Source organism: Artibeus jamaicensis, unplaced genomic scaffold (assembly GCF_021234435.1).
Source record: "Artibeus jamaicensis isolate MK-2021 breed Jamaican fruit bat unplaced genomic scaffold, CSHL_Jam_final contig_477, whole genome shotgun sequence".
Lineage (NCBI taxonomy): Eukaryota > Metazoa > Chordata > Mammalia > Chiroptera > Phyllostomidae > Artibeus > Artibeus jamaicensis.
The window spans coordinates 3410702-3430447 of record NW_026521854.1 but is presented as its reverse complement, the minus strand read 5'-3'; the positions used below and the strand labels follow the sequence as shown (position 1 = coordinate 3430447).

Here is a 19746-nt window from a genome sequence, read left to right as displayed (position 1 = left end):
GAAAAGCATGCACGAAGGAGAGAAGGAAGTGAGAAGGGAGGAGGCAGTGTATTTCAGTTCTTGCGTAAGGGACTCCACAGATTCTGGGTCCTACCAGAAATGCCATTAACAGGGTATTTACCTTCCCTGGCTATTGCCCCCCAAGTTGATGCAAGGGTCAGACTGCTCTGTAGCCAATCCTGAACCCAGTGGTTGATGTGTTCAGATATTATCTCCCCTTTCATTTTCACAGTAACTCTATTGGTAGGCATAAAAAAAAAGTAATTCAAGTAATCTCCTTTTTACTCTGTGGTTTAATGCATCCCCAAACCTAACCTGTTTATCTTAGCCCAAGCAGTAAATTCACACAGGCTAATAGATTAGATCTGCTCTCAAGGTCTTTCTGTGGCCTGAGATTGTTTCTGAGGTTAACGGGCCATTTTTAACAGGAGCATAAAACTGAACTGAAAGTCAAATCATCGACCAGTCCAAGGAAGCCACTTGCCTTCCTCTCCAAACCTCATGTTGCTTCTCCTGAAATAGGGGGTTGCACTGAGGGACCTCTCAGGGTGTCACCCCTCCAGCAGTGACCCTGTGCTGGCTGACTGCAAGCCTCATGCTCATGTAGGCAATGGCCAGCAGGGGACCCGGTGACCCACACTTTGGGCTGCTGACCCTGGGGCTGCTCCCCCGCCCTGCTCAGCCCCCTCCACTGAGTAGCTGGGTGACCTTCAGCAAGTCACAAATTTACCTGTCTGACACTGCTCCTCAGGGAACAAGGATAATCACAGTCCCTACCTATTAGGGCTGTTGTAACTATTAAGTGAATCACTATGTGTAGACAATGCTGAGAGCAGAGCCTGGGAGAGGGTAAGTGCTGTATTGCAGAACAAGCTGTGGTTGGTGTAATCATCACCCACAAAGCTGATCCCATCAAAACCACCTCCTGCAGGCCAACAACAGCATAACGTGAGGCCCTGCCACATTATGGCAGAGGCCTCACCTCTGCCAGACAAAACAGGGAACGATGGCATTCACCACTGCCATCGCAGCCTCTCTGGAGGTGGGCTGAGGTGAGGGTGGTGGGATCTCATGGGGCTGTTAGTTCTTTAGGTCCCTGGTCTCATCCCCATGAGACCGGGAGCTCCCAGGAGTGGGATAAACACAGGGCCCTCTGTTGCCCTCCCCCAGGGCCCAGACTGGCCCTAGTAAAGGGCTCCTCCACTATTTGGTGGGTGAACAAGGGCTCCCTCCCCTGGGACACCAAGGAGGTGAGCTTGGAGATGGCCTCAGGACACTGAGTGAGGACAGTTTCCAGGCTGCAGCTCAGAAAGGGCAGCCAAAGGGATTCCTGGGCCTCTGTTGAGGAAATACAGATCAGAGTTCCCAGAGGTGAAGTGCGGGCCAGAGAGCTGGAGAAGACGGCACTGCACAGAGAGAGCGACCCAGGCAGGGAAGTGTGGGTGAAAAATGGGCCACGTACCAAACCTGACAAGCTCAGGGGGCCCTGAGTGGCAGGCCCTACAAACTCAAGAGACCTAAAGTTAACACATTGGACGGCAAAACTTCCTAACTAAAAGGGAGTCATGGAAGGTAGTTACATCTCAGGCCTGTAGCTAGCTTCCTTGACAAAGTCGATCTTTATTTTAAGTAAGCCTGTCTGTTGTCTTTTCCTGTCTAAGATAACTAACCCTTGGAGGGTCAGAACAATCCTGTTTCCCTCAGGGCGCACACGCCCACACCCACACAGCAGAGCTGGGGGCCACAGAACCCCTCATTGGTCTCTCCCCACATACCACCTCTGTCCTGTAAATGTTAACTATCTTGTACCCACCAATGAAAAAGAATCACGTCCCTCTCCATTTTACTCTGTATCTGCTTTTCAAAGACTTCCCTGCTTTCTGCAGCCTCCGTAATCTACCACCAATGGATTTCATATACCCCTCTCTACTCTAACGTATAACATAAGCTGCAAAAATGCCATTTTCCAGAGCACTTTCTCAATCTGCTGAGACTTTGCTTCCTGGAAACTGTCATCGGTTTGGTTCAAATAAACTAAAACTTCTCTACAAGTTTGGGCGTTTCTTATGTTGACAAGAAGGACCATGGGCAATCAGCAGGCTGGGCAGGGATCAAGGCCCACGCAGGCCTGGGAATTATTCAAGCTGCCCTTCACCAGACTGGACAGAAGTTACTTACTACCTCCTTGGTAGTGATAAAGACTAACTAGAACTTTAAGAAAACATAATCAGTCGGGAGGGACTATGGAAGGAACCTAGGGCTTATGCAAGTTCTCCTCTTCTTCTAATCATGAGGACCATACAGGCAAAACTCTGTTTCTAATAAAGCTCTCTGGTTCTAACTTCCCCTTCCCTTAACTTCCTTTTCCCCTCTATAAATACCCCTCTACCTTGGCGGGCAGGCCTGACTGTGTATGTGGCTGGCCATGTCTGCATGTAGTGCGTTGCAACCCTTTTCTTTTTCCCCAATAAATTCTTTTCAGTGGCCAAATACCAGTCAATACTATTTTTCAGTTGACATTTTGGGGGCTCATCCAGGATTCCAGAGGAAAAACAGCCAGCGGCTTCAAGGCAGTGAGCAACAAGGCACTAGCGCCCATACAGAACCAAAGGGCTCATTGCTTGTTGCTCTTTGAATTGATAGCTTAGGACAGGTTTTCTCCTGGAATTGAGCTTCTGTTTGTGTTTGTATTTGTGTTTTGAAGCTCTCTGGGTTTTATTTGGGGGTTGTGTAGAGTTTCTTGTTTGTTTGTTTGTTTGTTTGTTTGTTAAACGGGCCTTGCTTGTTTTTCTGTTTTGTCTGTGAGGATTTGAGTTGGCGTACAGACCTGATTTCTTTGGAAACAGGTTGAACTGGGAGACAAAACTGGCTTTTGCCTAAGGGGTTATTTCTACTGGAATCAGTCAGCTGGCCCACTATTAGGCCGTGCTGTCTTGCTGAGAGCATGTAGGGACTTGGGCCCGGGAATGGAGGCCAGGAAGTCGGAATAAGACCAGGTGGCCCGAGGTGTTGAAACCAGTGTTGGGTGTACACAGTTAACGAGGGGTGGCTGCTAGAGGACCTCCTGGGGTGATGGTAATGAGCAAAACTACTGCCTTTCCCTTCTCAGTGTAGGTGCAGAGATAGTTACCAAGCACCCTGAGAAGAGGAAATGACCCCACCTGAAATGGAAAACTACGAGCCCGCCTTTTGCAAAAAGCCCGCCTTTCTGAGCTGGCCCGCTTCACCCCCAGCTTATAAAAGCCAAGACCTTCCCTTCCTCTGTGCTGCCTACCTCGTGCTCAAGCATAAGCTTAAGCAAGTCTCTGTTGAAACTTCTCTGGGCTTGCCTCTCATTTCTACTTGGGGAACCCAAGAACCCCAATACCAGTAATATTTTGTGGCTGTAACCCCTTTGTCCCTACAGCAACAGAACGGCAGGAGGGCAGACAAGACAGTTTTACTGCACCAAGTTCACCTGGCAAATGGCCACCTGAACTTTTGGTTCAGCATCAGTGCATCTGGTGAGTCCACCTCCAACCCTCAGAGTTCCCTCCTTCTGCCTGGACAGATTTTGTTCTCTGTCACATTGTTTTCTTCTGTCTTGTCCTTGTGTCCCTGAAAGTGGGTTCAAGTTTCACCACAGTCGTACCTGTGGGCAGACAAACTGGTTCCCTCTATCCCACCCCAAGAGTCCCGAGTTTGAGTCCCAAGGTTGGGTTCAAGTCCCACCACAGAAGTTCACAGTTAAAGTCCCTAAAATTGGGTTCCAATCCCACTGAACACAGTGTTTTGTGTTCTACCCCTTCAACATTAAAAATATTAAAATTACTTGCCCTTTTTTTTCAGTATAACATTTTTATATTTAGAAATAGCCAGCTGGAATCAGCTTAGATAATCCCAATTTTGTTGGTAACATCCAAAGCACCAGTCTGGGCCAGTCAAACAAATGCCTTCTCTGCATCAGGTCTGATCAGGGTGTGGACCTTGGTTGGCCACGTCAACATCACAGAGCTTCTTCACAGCCTATTTGATCTGGTGCTCATTGGCCTTGACCTCTACAACAAACACAGATGTACTGTTGTCTACTATCTTCTTCACAGCTGACTGGGTACTCAGGGGGAACTTGGTGATGGCATAGTAGTCAAGCTTGTTTCTCCTGGGGCACTCTGCAAGGATACTTAGCTGCTGTTGGAGCCACAGGGCGGGGGGTGATGTGTGGATCTTTTTTGTGTGGCTCTGGATGCCTTTTAGCACTTTCTTTGCCTTCAAAGCCTTTGCTTTGGCTTTGGCTTCAGGAGGGGCAGGGGCTTCTTACTTTGCTTTGGGCACCATCTTCATGAAAAATAAAAAAATAGTTTTCTCTTACAGTGTGGCCTGGCCCCAATATTCTCTTAGAGATTTTTCTTTTAAAGGCGAGTATGAGGGACTTAGCGCTGAGGGAGCTTTCCAGTGACCCCTGGCCTGGCGTCTCTCCGGGTTCTGTCCCAGCAGTGCTCACCACTGTCCAGGCGGAGCTGAGTAACAGCGCTTCCATTTTACAGTGAGAAAACTAGGTAATTAATTACTAGAACTGTATCAGTTATTTCCTGAGTCTCTGTTTCAACCGGCCACGGAATTTTGTTTTGAACTTGAAACTGGTTTTGAATTCGGTGTAGGGCTGGCCAATTAAATCTGAAAATGTTATATGTACTGGAGAAGGGGCAGGAATGTGTGAGTGAGTGAACTATGTTGTTTACTGATGATATTTGCTTTAAATGATGACTCTTAGGAACTACATCATTTCTTGGCAACTACAGACAAGTCTTCTGTGAGAGCCTTCTGGCCCTTTAGAAGAGGGCACCGCTCCTTCCCTCTGGCCCCTTGAGGTATTCCCTGGGTGCTGGGGACTTTATAGGAGACTGTTTTGCATGGCGTGGGCCCAGCTCCCACTCAGAAAGGCCAGTGGAAAGCAAGGCCGATGCACAGGACCCACTCCCCGTAGGTTTTCCCATGGGGAATCAGGCCTGCTTTGTACCTAGGCCACTTTGAGACTTGCTTTTTGCTAAAACTCCCTCATGCTGAATTGAGGCAGCAAACGAACCATTAAAGTAACTTCCTAAAATCTATGATAAGCCTTCCAAGGACTAGTGTAACCAATTCAACCACTTTTCCCTTTGCATTTGCAAATATCCTCCTTCTGTGGTATGATTAGCGGCATCTTCTCCTTTGTTCTCTGTAAAAGGTAACCACACAAAGCAAACCTGTGCATAGTAAATGAGGACCCGTCCTCAATGTAATGTGCCCAGAAAAGCAATAAAAGCCTGTCAAGGCAAGGGTTGGAGTGCTCTCCTCTTGATAGAGTGTCCGTGCCCTCCCTTTTCCTCCACAGGACTTGGTAGTCTATGTGAGTTTGTCTCGTCTCATCCATAATGTCGTGGACCCCACAAGCCGGGGTCTGCATCAGGGACTTTACGCACTCTGCCTGGGATTTCATTGTACTTTGGTGAAGCAGATGGCAGCGATAGCCTGTCCAGGGGCTCCCTCACCTGGACTTTGCTGGTGCCGCCCTAAAAGGGACAAAGCCTTCTCCTCTTTGCCGTTTTCCCCCATTGAGAGGATCAAACATACAAGTAAACCAGCACCTGAGGCTTCTCCCTCTCTCCCACCTTCTCCCTCTCCAGACGCGTGGGAGCAGATGTACTGTGCTCAGGCCCCATTCCAGCACCATCTCCCTCTAGAAACACCTGCCACCTGAAATTCAGGCATTCTGAAGCCCCTCTTTTTTACCTTCTGAACCTTCCAATTATAGTGTGCAGACTCCATTTCCATTTCCTGTTGTTAGTATTTGTCAGCAAGTTTACCATAAGGGACACCCTCCCAAGAGAGGACCTCAGGCTTCTTGGAATGCACTCTTTCATTGACTATAATTTTAAAATTGGTTTAAAAGAATTCATCAGCATGCCAGGCTTTGGTCATCTGAATAAAATCTTAAATTAATTACTCTGCCAGAAATGCAATTTAGATCCAGCTTTTCCTCCGAGTTTTGCATTGTACCTGGGACATAGAAGATAGCATTTTAAAATGGAAGCTATGAGAGCTCTCTTTATGTTCATCTGTATGTTTATATATGCATGTTCTAGACACAGCATATTTTTACTGTTGAATGGTATTGAAAAACCATCAACATTAAATATACTTTTATTTTACCTGAGTTTATTAGTTAAATAAATTCATGTCATTTTACCCAAGCACAGGTCCAGCTGCCTGCCACCAAAAAAGCCAATACTTGAGAGGCAAGTGCTCATGTAAAGTGACTTATTTTCAGGTGCTGGCCACCTAGAAGACAGGGGACTTATGTCTCAAAGTCCATCTTCATCTCTCAGTGGAGGCAGATCTTTTTATAGAGAGAACAGAACAAAGAGATCGGGGGAGGGGGTTGTGAAATTCTCTAGGGGCAGACTAGCATAGTCTATTCTGATAGGCAGGAGATGGTCCAGTGTGCATCATCCTGGTTTAGTCATCCTGGCTTCGCGCCATCCTAGATTCATGCCTGAAGGCCAGCAAATCAGGAATTAGTTTGCTTGTAAGCCAAAGTGTGTATCTTTTGAAATTAGTTCCTAGGATGTTTATACACACATGCTGTTCAGCTACATGCTACATATCAGTCAGAGTCAGCATTTACAGAAACAATGTCAAAAGCGTGGTGGGATGAATTATAATTTTCTATTGTTACAAATCCCCATTGTCAATTTTTCTTCCACTTCTATGAAAGTTAGAAGGTTTTAGCCAAAACATTTAAGAAAAGTAGAAAAATTCAGGATCCAGTCTAGTTCATAGGTGAAAATTGAACTAGAAAAGCACAATTTTACAGACAATTAACTGAACTGGAGTCTAATTTTCATAATTGTGTTATAGATTTCACTGAAACACTATTTTTCTACTAAAACCACCCTCATTTTTATCAAAGAGCCCAATTAAGACCAATTTATTTACTGCATTAAGCCCAGTTTCAATTTGGCCTGATTATTTGCAGCAACACAACTAGAATAGCAGTTGATTGTATTTTGCCAGAATTGTTACAGGCAACTTTTAGACTGAGCTTTAATTAGCCTCTCAGGGCTGGGAAGCCAAGCCACACATATGCCATAAGACTTTGCCTGCAGCACCTGCAGATTTGGGGGAGCTTCTCAAGTTCTCAAGGTCCCCAAAATGTCTTGAGGTTCTTCCTTGCCATCTCGCAGGAAAGTAGCCTTCACTCCTTACTTGGAAAGGCTTCCATGAACCATATAAATGAACAAAGTATCAGGCCAGTTCTCTAATGGGATTTTATCAGCTCAGAGTAAATCTTTATTTTTTTGCTGACATTCAGAGTCTAGGCATGTCTATTTCAGACATGACATTCTAATCAAAGTCTTGGTTAATAACTGGAAAAAAATCAGATTCCTATTGGATCCATACAAGTAAACATATTGCCATAAAAATAATAATACTCATTAAGGCCCTGGCTGGTGTGGTTCAGTGGATTGAGCATGGGCCTGTGAAGCAAAGGGTCGCCAGTTCGATTACTGGTCAGGGCACGTGCCTGGGTTGCAGGCCAGGTCCCCAGTGGGGGACACATGAGAGGCAACCACATGTTGATGTTTCTCTCCCACTCTTTCTCCTTCCCTTCCCCTCTCTCTAAAAATAAATTTTAAAAAATATTTAAAAAAAAAAACCCAAAAATACTCATTAAGAAATTCCAAATTCTAGAGGGATGAGTTAGGGAGGAAAATATAAATGCTTAATGTTGCTTAAATTTACCAAGTCGCTCTAAGAAAACAAATGAATTTTTTTTATAATCAGCAATATTTTTAATGTAGTCACAAGAACAATCATTAACCTCAGTTCACTCAGTCCCACAATCAATTCCTGTTTATCTTGATTATTTGCCAGTATCTCTATGAACCTAGTGCTTCCCCAGAGCCATTTATTTCAAAGGTATGATCTTAAATTTTATCTCAGAAATTTATATTTCAGAATTGGTCAAAGTCCTTCCTGGGGATTTTTTTTTTGAAGATGTAACATTTTTGCAAATACATCAGATTAAAGCAGCGACTCTCTCTAAATAACACCCGCCCCCCGCAAATACTTAAAATGACATAGTTATAGACCCAATTACAATATAGTTGGAAAAGGAATTCCTTTTTTTTTTTTGGTAATAACATCTTAAGATAACGATAACAATCAGAATTACAAATGAAAGCATATCAGAACAAGAAATCAATTAATTTGCTCTCCACTGTCTAATTGCACCTGGGGTTTGTTTTGGGAAATAACAATTGGTTTTGGAAAAGCCAAGAGCAGCCTTTGGCCTTTTTCATTTGTCATTAAAATGATCACTTTGCTTTACCCTCTATGTACCTTTCCTTTCCTTTATTTCTTCTTTCCCATTTCTATTTCCCTTCTTGAGTATTCCTTCTCCAATGTCCTGCCTTCCTGTCACTTTCCTTTATCCCTTCTCACCTTTTTTCCATTTCCTCAATTCCTTCTCTTTTTGCTTTTTTCCTCTACACAATCCTTCTTCAACTTGTGCAGACCCACTTCAACTTACACAAACCCTTTATGTCTTACACAAACGCTCTTCAACTTACACAGGCCATCTACAACTTACCTAGTCCCTTTTAGTTTGTCTCTATATAACTCACCTAGAAATAACCAATCCACTTTCAATTCTATTTCCTTCAAAATACACTGCCATAATTTACATGTTTTATTATCAAAACCATATTTTTCCCAACTTAGAATTTGCCAGTTTTAGTGACAACTACATTGTATATATTGAGAAATTTATTAATATATTTCATAATTTTCAGAAACAGTTTTTCTCCCCATTGGCAAATATTTTCACATTTTTATTCCTGGCAATTACTGCATTCCTTTATTGGGCTCAAAAGTAAGCTATTTCATTATATAGTGTCCTTGACAACTTTTAGGAGGCCAGAGAAGAGGCAGGGAAGATATCAGGCTTTGCACTGCATGAGCCACTTAAGTTTTAAAATATCCATGTTTTCCTTTTCCTTTTTTTTATGAGTTTTATTGTTTGAAAGGGGAGTGAGATCTTTTTCCCTTTTTAAACCATCAATTTAAATCCTTTCTGAGTAGAATCCTTATGATGTAACATAGCAAAAGCTTGCACATTAGGGATCTTATTCCATTTACCAGAACTTTGGCAAAACAATTCAAGATTGAGACCAAGCCATTCTATTTAGAACAGAAACAAGAACAATATCAAAAGCAAAGAAAATGTTTAAACAGATGAGTACTCTCAAACTAAATTCTCAAAGATCAAACCAAGTCTCCAAAAGATAAGAAATCAAGCAAAAAACTGTCACTAAAGTTTCATTTTAGACAGATAAGAGTTCTCAAACAGAAACAGACTTCCTCCTATGAAAGCACAGAAACAAAATAGACAACTAAAAAGCATATCCAACAAGAAAAGCAAACAAAACCCAAACCCAGATCAAAAGAGTACTCCAACCAAATCTCACCCTGGGGAACTGGGATTTTTTTCTTGTCACTGAGCCGTGCTTACTGCCAAGTGGCACCTGTTGATTCCTGCAGAATCCCAAATGGTTCAAAGAATCCAAGTGGTGGGACAGGGGCTCTTGGTTGTGCACACCAGGGACTTACCAAGACTGGGCTCATCAGCCCACCTACAACCTATTTCCTTTCACCAGCAAGGCATTTAAAGGTGGCTGATGCCTTGAGAGGAAGAGAGGGGATAGTTTCTGAGATAAAGAACTCTTGGCAGCTTCTGGGAAATCCCTGCAATCCCTACCATGGGGTCAGCCTGCCACAAGCAGCTGGGATCCCCAGGCCAGGCCCTCCAGGCCTTACTGAATCAACACAGTCCTATCTGGGTTGCCAAAAACTGTAACTTAACACAGGTTCAGCTGCCTGATGCTATGAAAGCCAATACTCAAGAGGTAGGTGTTGATGTAAAGGAAAGTGATTTATTTTGGGGTGTGGGACTCACATCTCAAAGCTTTCCTTCACCACTCGCTGGAGGCAGATTTTATAAGGAGAGAGAGGGGAACAGAACAGAGATCAAGGGAGAAAGCTGCAACATTCTCTATGTGCAGACTGGCACGGTCCATTCTGATAAGCCAAGTGACAGACTGGTGGTCGTCTTCCTGGCTTCACGTCATTCTGGCTTTGCAGTTGAAGGTCAGCAAATGTCCCAGACTTGGGCTGCTTGAAGGTCGGGATGCTGTTCATCTATAAGCCACATATTAGTCAGAGTACGCTCTTAAAGAAATCATGTCAAAAGAATGGTTGGGTGGGTTGCAATTTCCCACTGTTACATTGCCTCTTTTGCAAAACTTATCAGCAAGAAAAATAAACTGGTATGATAAAATTTTCATAAGTAATCTCAACATAATTATTAGGAGCAAGTAAATAAAATAAATAGTAAAAGGATAAAAAGTTTCTTTTAGGTTAATTCTTTTAGCAATGATTGTGTTACATATGTAATTAAATGGTTTTATATAAATCTCTTTGGTAACTTAAAACTTAAAAATTTTGCTAGTTAAATTAAATGATGGCTATTCATTGAATGCCTAGACCCTTTCAAAATAAGATTAAATGATAAAACACTGATTACTGAACATAGGTTTAGCTACTTTCTGCTTATTATAGAGAAACTAATCTGTATTTGGGTCCATTAGTAACCTTGTGTTATGCTACATTTTAAAAATTATGCTATGAGAAAATATATTTTCAGAAATTATTAAAGGTGTTCATAAATGTATTACTCTAAATACTAATTGCTTACTTTTTAGTTTTACTAGAAATTGAGGTTTCTAAGTTAAGATTTTTAACTAAGATGGGAAGAAACTATACTTTATGTAATAAAAGGTATAAAGTATAGAAGTGTAGTTTTGAAGTAATTTACAAAATGAGGTTTGTCCTAAAATGTTTGTTTACTTCTGACTGAGTAAGAGACAGACTATGAGGGACTAAGGAAGTTGTAGAAAGTTTGTGGAAAAGGAATCCTAAGAAAGAAAATATTATGTAGAGTTTAGTTCTTTTTCACTGCTAAAAAGTTTTAGAAACCCCAAACACTAATTTGCAAGAATAATGTTCAGTGCAGCATTATTTACAATAGCCAAGATTTGGAAACAGCCTAAGTGCCCATCACTGGATGAGTAGATAAAAAAGCAGTGGTACATTTACACAATGGAATACTACTCAGCCATAAAAAAGAAGAAAATCTTTCCTTTTGTGACAGCATGAATGGACCTGGAGAACATTATACTAAGTAAATAAATAAGCCAGTCAGAGAAGGACAAATACCACATGATTCACCTATATAGGGAGTCAAATGTACAAAATAAACTAACAAAGTGGAGACAGATTCATGGATACAGAGACTAGACTGCCAGCTGTCAGAGGGGAGGGTGAAGGGATTAAGATAAAAAGGAAGACTCATGGACAGACAACGGTGTGGTGACTGCCAGAGAAAGGGGAGTAAGGAGGAAGCAGAAGAGGGTAAAGAGGGAATAAATGGTGATGGAAGGAGGCTTGACTTGGGGTGGTAAGAACACAATGTAATATACAAGATGTACTGTAGAACTGTATACCTAAAACCTACATAATTTTATTATCCAGTGTCACTCCCATAAATTCAATTAAAAAAGAAAATATATTTACTGAGTCTCTAGTCAAAAGGTTTTTTTGTATTTACTGTACTGCGCATATTAAAATTTTTTCTACCTAGAGAACAGAGACTATATTTTATTAAACTTGTTTTGCTTTCTTAATCAAATCTTTGATTACTTAATAAAACATTTTCTCAATACTGAAGACAGAATAAAGTTTTGCTAACCTGAATTTTTCATACCTTTTTATTATCACTTTGAGTAAATGAATAATTTAAGATTGTTTTATAATCATATATGATATTTTGGGGGCAGGTGTGTTTGACAAACTTCCCAGGGTTCAAATTTAAGAAGAGACCTTTTCTTTAACCTGGTAATGGTTTTAAGTTGTTCTAAACGGTCCCTGAAACACTTTGAAAGATTTGTTTTCTCTCCTGGTAGGGAGAGGTTTTGAACTAATTAGATTTATTTGATGCTTGCATTGCACAGGAAGCTTTGCCAACTAAGAAAATAGTACTGTTGTATTTGTGTGTATATATTCTTATTATCAAATGAATATCATATATTGGAGATTATATTAAAAATCTCCAGAATCTACAAAGTTCTGATATAAAACTCATTTGTAATTCTTATCTTAAAATGTTTTGTTACAGAAAAGCAAGCTTCTTTTTAATTGTAGTATAATCAGATCTATAACTGCATCATTTTCAGGGTGGTTTTTTTTTTGTAATTTACAAAAAATTACAGTCATTGTTTGACTCAAACTTCAGCAAATGTTTCATCTTCAGAAGTCTCCACGGAAAAGACTCTCATTTATTCTAAAGTAGAGTTTTCTGAGAATAAACTTTCAGGTCACACCTTTAAACTAGATAATGATTTACAAAACTCTAAGGAATAACTGGATTCATAAAATGCTAGCAGGTAATCAGAATAAATAAGAATTTATTCTATGGAAGTGAATGAAGTGAAGATGATTATAATTTTTCTAACTTTGTCTAAAACAGTATTGACTTTAAAAATCATTTCCAGAATCAAGGAAACTTGTTTTCTTTTAAACTGCCTATGACTTAGAACAATTTAATAAATTATATACTTGTAAGCAATCATAGAACATTTATATTTTTCTCCCTACCTAATCCTTTCAGAAATTTGAAGACTCTAAATGAAATGAGTATTATTATTTTCATGGTATGGCTGTTTGCATAAATTCATCAGGAATCTGTTCTCTTTATATAGGACACGACTGGAAGCTCTTGATGAGGCTTTGACTAAAATGTCATGTTTGAAAGATATATATAGCCTCTGGATCTCACAGGAAAGCTCTAAGAAATTAAGATCGGCTTGAGATGCCTATAAAAGCCCGTTGGAAAACCAGCCTGGAACCTTGCTTATATGGTTCACAGCAGTTTACAGAAAAGTGCATAGGTTTCTTTCCTCTTAGAGATGGCAAGGGAAAGGCTTCAAGGCATTTGGAGAATCTCCAGAACTTGAGGAATTAGCCCAAAATGATAGGTATTGCAGGCAAATGCTGATGGCAACTATGTGGCTTGGTTTCTTAGCCACACAGAAGGCTAATTAAACCCCAATCTGAAGATTTCCTGCCAAATTCCAGCAAAGCAGATTTAAACATGCCCCTGTGATAAATTGTATTTTTGTCATACTTAGAGAAATAACAGGCCAGATTTATTGAAACTGGACTTATACAATGAATTAGTCTTAATTTAGCTATATTTAATAAGGTGAGGGTGATTTTACAGAGAAAGGGTTATATTTCGATAGAAACTATGATATACCTTTATGATATTAAATTCTAGTGCAGTTTGTTGTCTCTTGGTTTGGGCTTTGTTTTTCTTGTAAACTGGACTAGATCCTGAATTCTTCTAGTTTCCTCCAATATCTGCCTATGACTCTCCAAACACGTTTCCAATTTTTCTCCCAACCTGTGCCTTGGAATTTTTGAGGACTGAAACATTATTCTGAGCCTTACGATCACGGACTGCAGCTAGAAGACATCATGGAAACTTTGGAGAGATCACTACTACAGGCTACCTGGTCAGGAGGCGCACACCCTGGCAACCTAGACTAAATCCGGAAAACCACGGAAGGGCTAACCCGGTTCCTTTCCCTTCAGGGGCCCCTCGTGGCCCTTCTACTCTGATTATTTGGACCTTGCTTCTTTAACCTTCTTGTAAAGCTTGTTTCTGCCAGACAGCAACATTTTCATGTTAAGCTAACGGCCGTGCACAGCGTCCAGCCCATCCCAGATTAAGAAGACCTAGGGGCTCTTAGCACTTTTTAGGTCAGAAAATGAGAGTTTTATTCCTCCCATGTTCAGCAGAAGAGACCTCCAGCCCTAATTCCTTAATAACAAGGAGGATACAATGTCTCAGTGGTGCAATGAGCCAGTATAGAACCTTGGACCCAGGAATGAAAAACTACCAGGTGGCCGAAAAGCCAAGTTAAGACCAAATGGTCAAAAGATGTCAAAAACTACTATTCTGCATGCACTGTTGACCAGGGTGTGGCTGCTATATGACATTCCTGAGGTGACAGTAATGAGCAACACCATTACCTTTTCATCTTAGCACAGGTGCTGAGATGGTTGGCAAGAAACCCAAGGAAAGGAGGAGGTAACCGCAACCTCGGGTGGAAAACTCCACAAGCAGCCCTTCTTATGCGAGTTTGTCTTAACATGTAAATACTGGACTTCTTTGCCCTTCTTCTCAGGCCTCCTCATAGGAAGATAGCATCCATGTGCTAGAACTTTTGGCCTTAAAAGAACATAAGATCTCTAAATAAAAATTACAATTTGTCCAAACTCAGGTTCACTATTTGGCACATTTGATAATGTAGTTCTCTAAACAAGAACTACACCTGGATCCAGAGAAGCATCAAGAGTGTCCTAAGCTCCCAAGGCCCAAAACTAAGTGTGAGGTTTTCTTGGGCTAATGGGGTTTTGCTGAAGTGAGATCCCAAATTTCTTATGGCAAAACCTCTACGTGTCTTACTATAAGAATGACAGTCTTGATCCAATTTTATGGGAGGATCAGGATGACAGCCTTTAAAGGCTTAAAGGCGAGTTTAATAAACCCACCTGTTCTTGGGCATCCTATTAGATTCCCTTTTTCATTTTTGTGCAGGAAAAGGAAGGGAATGCCCTTGGGGCACTCACTTGAAAACATGGGGGTCGCCACAGTGTGACCCCCATGGGTATACATACTACCACTGCCAGCAGTGACTATGGCATGGACCCAGTGACTCCAAGACCACTCTTGCCGTAAATTCATTGCTGCTACTGCGCTCGTGCCACAGAAATGCTCATCACACCCAGCATCACATCCTTACTTCCTATGAAATCCTTTTTTTAACTGCTTCCCATATAACTCTTTCATGTTGTCATTACCTTAATCTAGCTACTCCTCTCCCTTCTGAGACTGGTGAAGCATCTCATGATCCCTCGTGACTATTTGCTGGACACTCCTCTAGGTAAAGCTGATTTCTCGCGGTCTATAGATGGTTCTCACTGAAAAGATTAAAATGGTAACTACTGTGCTGGGTATGCTATTGTAGCTCAGCCTTTTGAAGTCATCAAGGCAGCATCTTTGCCCATGGCCACGTCAGCACAGCAGGCCAAATTCTATGCCTCTGCTTGCATTTTACAGCAAAGTGTAAAACTGTCAACATTTATAGTGAGAGTAGATAGGCCTTCGAAGTGGTTCACGACTTTGGAATGTTATGGAAGCAATGTGGTTTCCTTATCTCTGACAAAGATGTATGTTCAGGAATTACTGGATGCTATACTTTTACCTTATGCTTGGCTGTTACTAAGATTCTAGGACATGCTACATTTGATTCCCTGGAAGTCAAGGAAATCACCTTGCTGACACTTCTGCTAAGAACACTGCCCTGAAAGGCATCAGCAACAATAAACATCCATCATGGTCCAAGGAGATGTTCCCCCAGTTGATAATTTAGAAAAACTGGCCACAGAAACCCAACAATTGGCTTTGGAAAAAGAAAAATAAGACTGAAAATGCAACGATTGCTCATTTGATGAGAAAGCTCTGGTTCGAACCAAACAACAACCGAGTCCTACCAGAAACTCTAAAATCTCCACGCCTTACCACTCTGCTGCATTAACCCACTGGTCCACTGACAAAGGAGAGCCTTCACGAATGAATATTGGGGGGGGAGATATTAACACAACTGCAAAAAGTGCCTACCTGAAGTGTCCCCCTGGGCAAAGTAAAACCCACGAAGCCCGTTCACATTGCTCCTAGACATTTAAAATTGCCTAAAAGACCATTTGAAGTTTGGCAAATAGATTTTATACAGCTTCCCCATTTGATGAATATAAATTATGTTTCAGTAATCATACGTATGTTTTCTCACTGGACTAAAGCTTTCCCTATAGACAAGCTAATGCCTCTACAGAGGCATTAGTCCTGTTAGAGAAGATTGTCCCTGCCTGGGAAACTCTTCTTGAACTCCAGTGATGGAAGGAGCCATTCTACTAGTCAAATGCAACAGCAAGTCTGTGCCATTTGGCCAGTTCTAGAACACTCTCACTATGCTTACTGACCTTGCTCTTAAGGCTTATTAATTGAACATATTTTTGGCACTATTAAATTCAATTGGCAAAATCTGTAGAAACTCTTCAAATACCTTAGCCAAAAGCATTGCTGTTAGTCATTTTAAATCTCAGATCTACCCGTTTTGGAACTCATAAACTTTTACCTTTTGAGATAATTATAGGATATCCCATGCATTTGATCCACAGTTAGTTAAAAGAGACATATTTCAATATTATAAAGGTTTAATTGCTTCTATTGAAAATAATCATGCTGCCCTGACTGGTGTAGCTCAGTGGGATGGGCATCACCCTGTAAACCAAAAGGTCATCAGTTTGATTTCTGGGCAGGGCACATGCCTGGGCTGCAGGCCAGATCCTTGGTTAGGGGTGTGCAAGAGGCAATCAATGGATGTTTCGCTTCCTCTTTCTTCCTCCTTTCCTCTCTCTAAAATAAATAAATAAAACCTTTTTTAAAGAAAATAGTCATGCTGTGGTAGAACAATCTTTTCATAGTGCCCACTAAAAAAATAAAAAACTCAAAATCCACACTCTATAATGTGGAGATTTTCTTTTTACAGAAAAAGACACCTCACAAAATATTCCGTCCAGCCTTGTGGAAAGGGTCCTTACAGGGCACTAGTGACAAACCCTTGTGATGCTAAGCCCCAGGGAATAGACTCTGGATCCGTGTATCCCTCCTGAAGAGGCTATAAATGCAGAGTGCAACTGGGTGCAGGTGACCTGAATCTAAAGCTGTCAAAAACTAAAACAGGCAACCTCTGAAGGAAAAAGTTGCCAAAACAAACTAGTCGGACCTATACAACGTTTCTCCTACTATTAAGTCTAATTTAATTTTTCTCTTTTCCTTGGAAGACATGTGCCCTTGTTTAGTTTTCCTAAGCTACTGTGAAGAGGGGGATTTTAAAAAACGGGGGCGGGGAGGGGCCTTTTCTGGTTATTAAATTGGTCATCAAGAACTTTGATTTATCCAAGATAATAATGGTGTTTGTTTCCTTATCTACAGGTCTGATCTGAGCTCCTGGTTTAAATTCATCATGTAACTTAAGTTGTTACACTAATTCTGTTTTAATTCTTATTAAGTTCTGCACCTGTCACGTGATAAGCCTGGAGGTGATCCATGCACTTCCCCTCTCATAGGAGAGACACCCAGAAGAGGTCCTTCCCAACATGAGGAGCAAAAAAGCCTCTGAAGTTGGAAGACCTAACTGTCAATCAGTGATGCTTTCAGGGAAAGATCTTGAGCCACAGGGCAAAATGATAAAAACTAACTGGGACTTTAAGATCATTTGGGTGGGTCTATGAGAGAGGCTGGAGCTTCTGGAAGTTCACATCGGCTCCAGTTTCTGGACAGTCCCTGAGAACTCCTACAGGAAAAACTCTACGTTCCCAACAAATCCCTGCTAGCAACAAGGAGTCAAAACCACAACACCGTGTCCCATTTTTCACGAAGAATTCAAGTTCAGTGTGGCAAGAGTGTAGGGAAACAGAAAAACTGTGGACTCCTCGTGGGAAGGTAAAATGGTTCAGCCATCTTCCGGAGAACAATTTCTCATTGTCTAAACAAAAGTATAAAAGGAAACCTGCAGACACAGCAGTTTCACTTCTAAGGATTTGTGAAATACAAGGCGCAGGTGGGCATGTGACACATACAACAGTACAGGCTACAGTGCAGCTGGAATTAGCAAATCACACACAGGATATAATCTAGAAACGGATTCAAGAGTCAAGAGTAAAACCCACAGGCCGCCCATGCTTCCTCACCCACACAGTGACACATTACGCTGCTGTAAAAGAGTAAGAGCCGTCTGCACGGAGCGCCATAAAACTTCTAATGGAGTTCGGGACGAGCTTCACAACGTAACAAATAGCCAGATGTATATAGAACTACCGCTTCCCTGAATTTTGAATTAATTTGTTAAGTAAAAAACATTTAAAACTCTCTGATGCCGCTAACGTTGGTGTGGCATTTGATTTTACTTTTACTTTTTAACGGAAGGAACCTGGAAAGTGCCACGGGGGGCGGGTGGAGCTTCACGTGGTGTTTTTGTTTATGTTTGTTTTTTGTTTGTTTTTCTGGGCCACGCATCGCTGCCTTTCCAGTTGGAGAAGCTTTGCAGCCCCGCAGCCCCCAGCCCTTGGCCGCGCATCCGAAGGTGGGCTGAAGGCCGTTTACTTTGACTGGAAATACGTGGAGTTCAGGTTGGGAACTGAAACGGCTTCCAAGTCAAAAAGAAGAAAAGCGACATTTAGCGGGCTGCCGGCTAATCGATTCGCGATAGCCAAGTCACAGAATTTAAACATAAGTGTAAAACATAATGTAGGACGCCAGTTTGTCGACCGCTCTCCGAGATTCCGGGACTTTCCGACTTGGCTACGAAGCGCTTCCCGGACTTGCCCGGAATCACCGGCCCCGCCAGCGCCGGCGGGGCCCGAGCAGCTCGCGCCCCCGCCCCCCACCCCGCCCAGCCCAGCCCGGGGGGCTGCTGCGCGCCGGGCCCGGCTCTGCCCTCGACTCGCCCACCGTCGTCCTGCGGGACCTGCCCGAACATGACCCGACGTGCCCGGGCACCCCGTCCTGTCCCCTTCCCCCTCCCGGCCACCGGGCGCGCCTTCCCCGCCAGGGACGGCGGCAGGTGCTCACCCGGAGGAAAAAGGACGAAGATCAGGGCGAGGAGGTGCCGGAGCCTCGGCCTGGGTCCCCGCTCGGAGCCGAGCGCCGGGGCGCGCCCGAGTGCCCGCCGCCCGGAGCCCTTGGAGAGCGCTTCGGGTCCCGGCTGCCGGCCGGAGCGACCCCGCGGAGCCATCGGAGTCTTCGGCGCGGCCCTGAGGAGCTGAGACGCCCCGTGGAGCCCGCGGTCTCCGATGCTTGAAGCTTCGCCGAGGAAGCAGCGATGCGCTTTTTAAAGCCGGGCAGCGGGCGAGCCCCCTGGCGCCACGAGGGAGCACCTATCACAGGTGGTGGGCGGAGACGCGGGACAGGAGGCTCCGGAGGTGACTCAAAGGCACGTGCTCTCCAGGGCGGACGGCGTAGGCCGGAGTCCCAGGGGCCCGCGTTTCCTCCCCCGACCAACGCACACGAAAGGCGGGGTCTCCCACCGGCCCCGTTCCGAACCCTGCCTGGCCCCTGCAGGTGGGGTGTCCGGCTGAGGTCCCTGAGCCCGCGGCGCGGTCCGGACCGGGTCCAGGGCTTGCGCCCTCTAGCCAAGGCGCGTGCTGGACCGAGGGGCACGAGACAGCCCCCTCTCTGCCTCGTCCCGAGTCCATGCCTCCCAAAGCCCAGTGCTCTGTCTCCGCTCCCGGGGGCAGCTGTTAGTAAACCGGACCCTTTCCCCTCCCCTTCGGATTCTGTCAATCAGTAACTAGTCGCGCCACTGCGCGTCATTCCTTGAGCTTCGCCGAGCTCCAGGGCGACGATGGTGAGAGTTTTGTCGAGCGTGCTGCGGCACGCTCAATCAATAAATAACGCCAATATTGGGGCCGGGAGGAACATCTGTTAAAAGTCTGTTAGTCCTGCCCGGTGCGGCTCAGTTGGTTGGAGCGTCCCTACCCGAA

At 43.4% G+C, this 19746-nt stretch overlaps 1 protein-coding gene across 2 annotated transcripts in view; it reads right to left on the bottom strand.

Moving 5' to 3' along the window:
- Positions 1 to 19493, bottom strand: part of LOC119054722 (tumor necrosis factor receptor superfamily member 10A-like) — a 34921-nt gene extending 15428 nt beyond the window's left edge. The window contains exon 1 of one of the 2 annotated variants that reach the window (XM_053668028.1): positions 18836 to 19493. In XM_053668028.1, coding sequence (XP_053524003.1) covers positions 18836 to 18998 — 163 coding nt within the window. In that variant the 5' untranslated portion in view covers positions 18999 to 19493. The remainder of the gene's footprint in view (positions 1 to 18835) is intronic. The other variant, XM_037152750.2, reaches the window with a different exon arrangement.
- Positions 19494 to 19746: the final 253 nt, after the last annotated feature.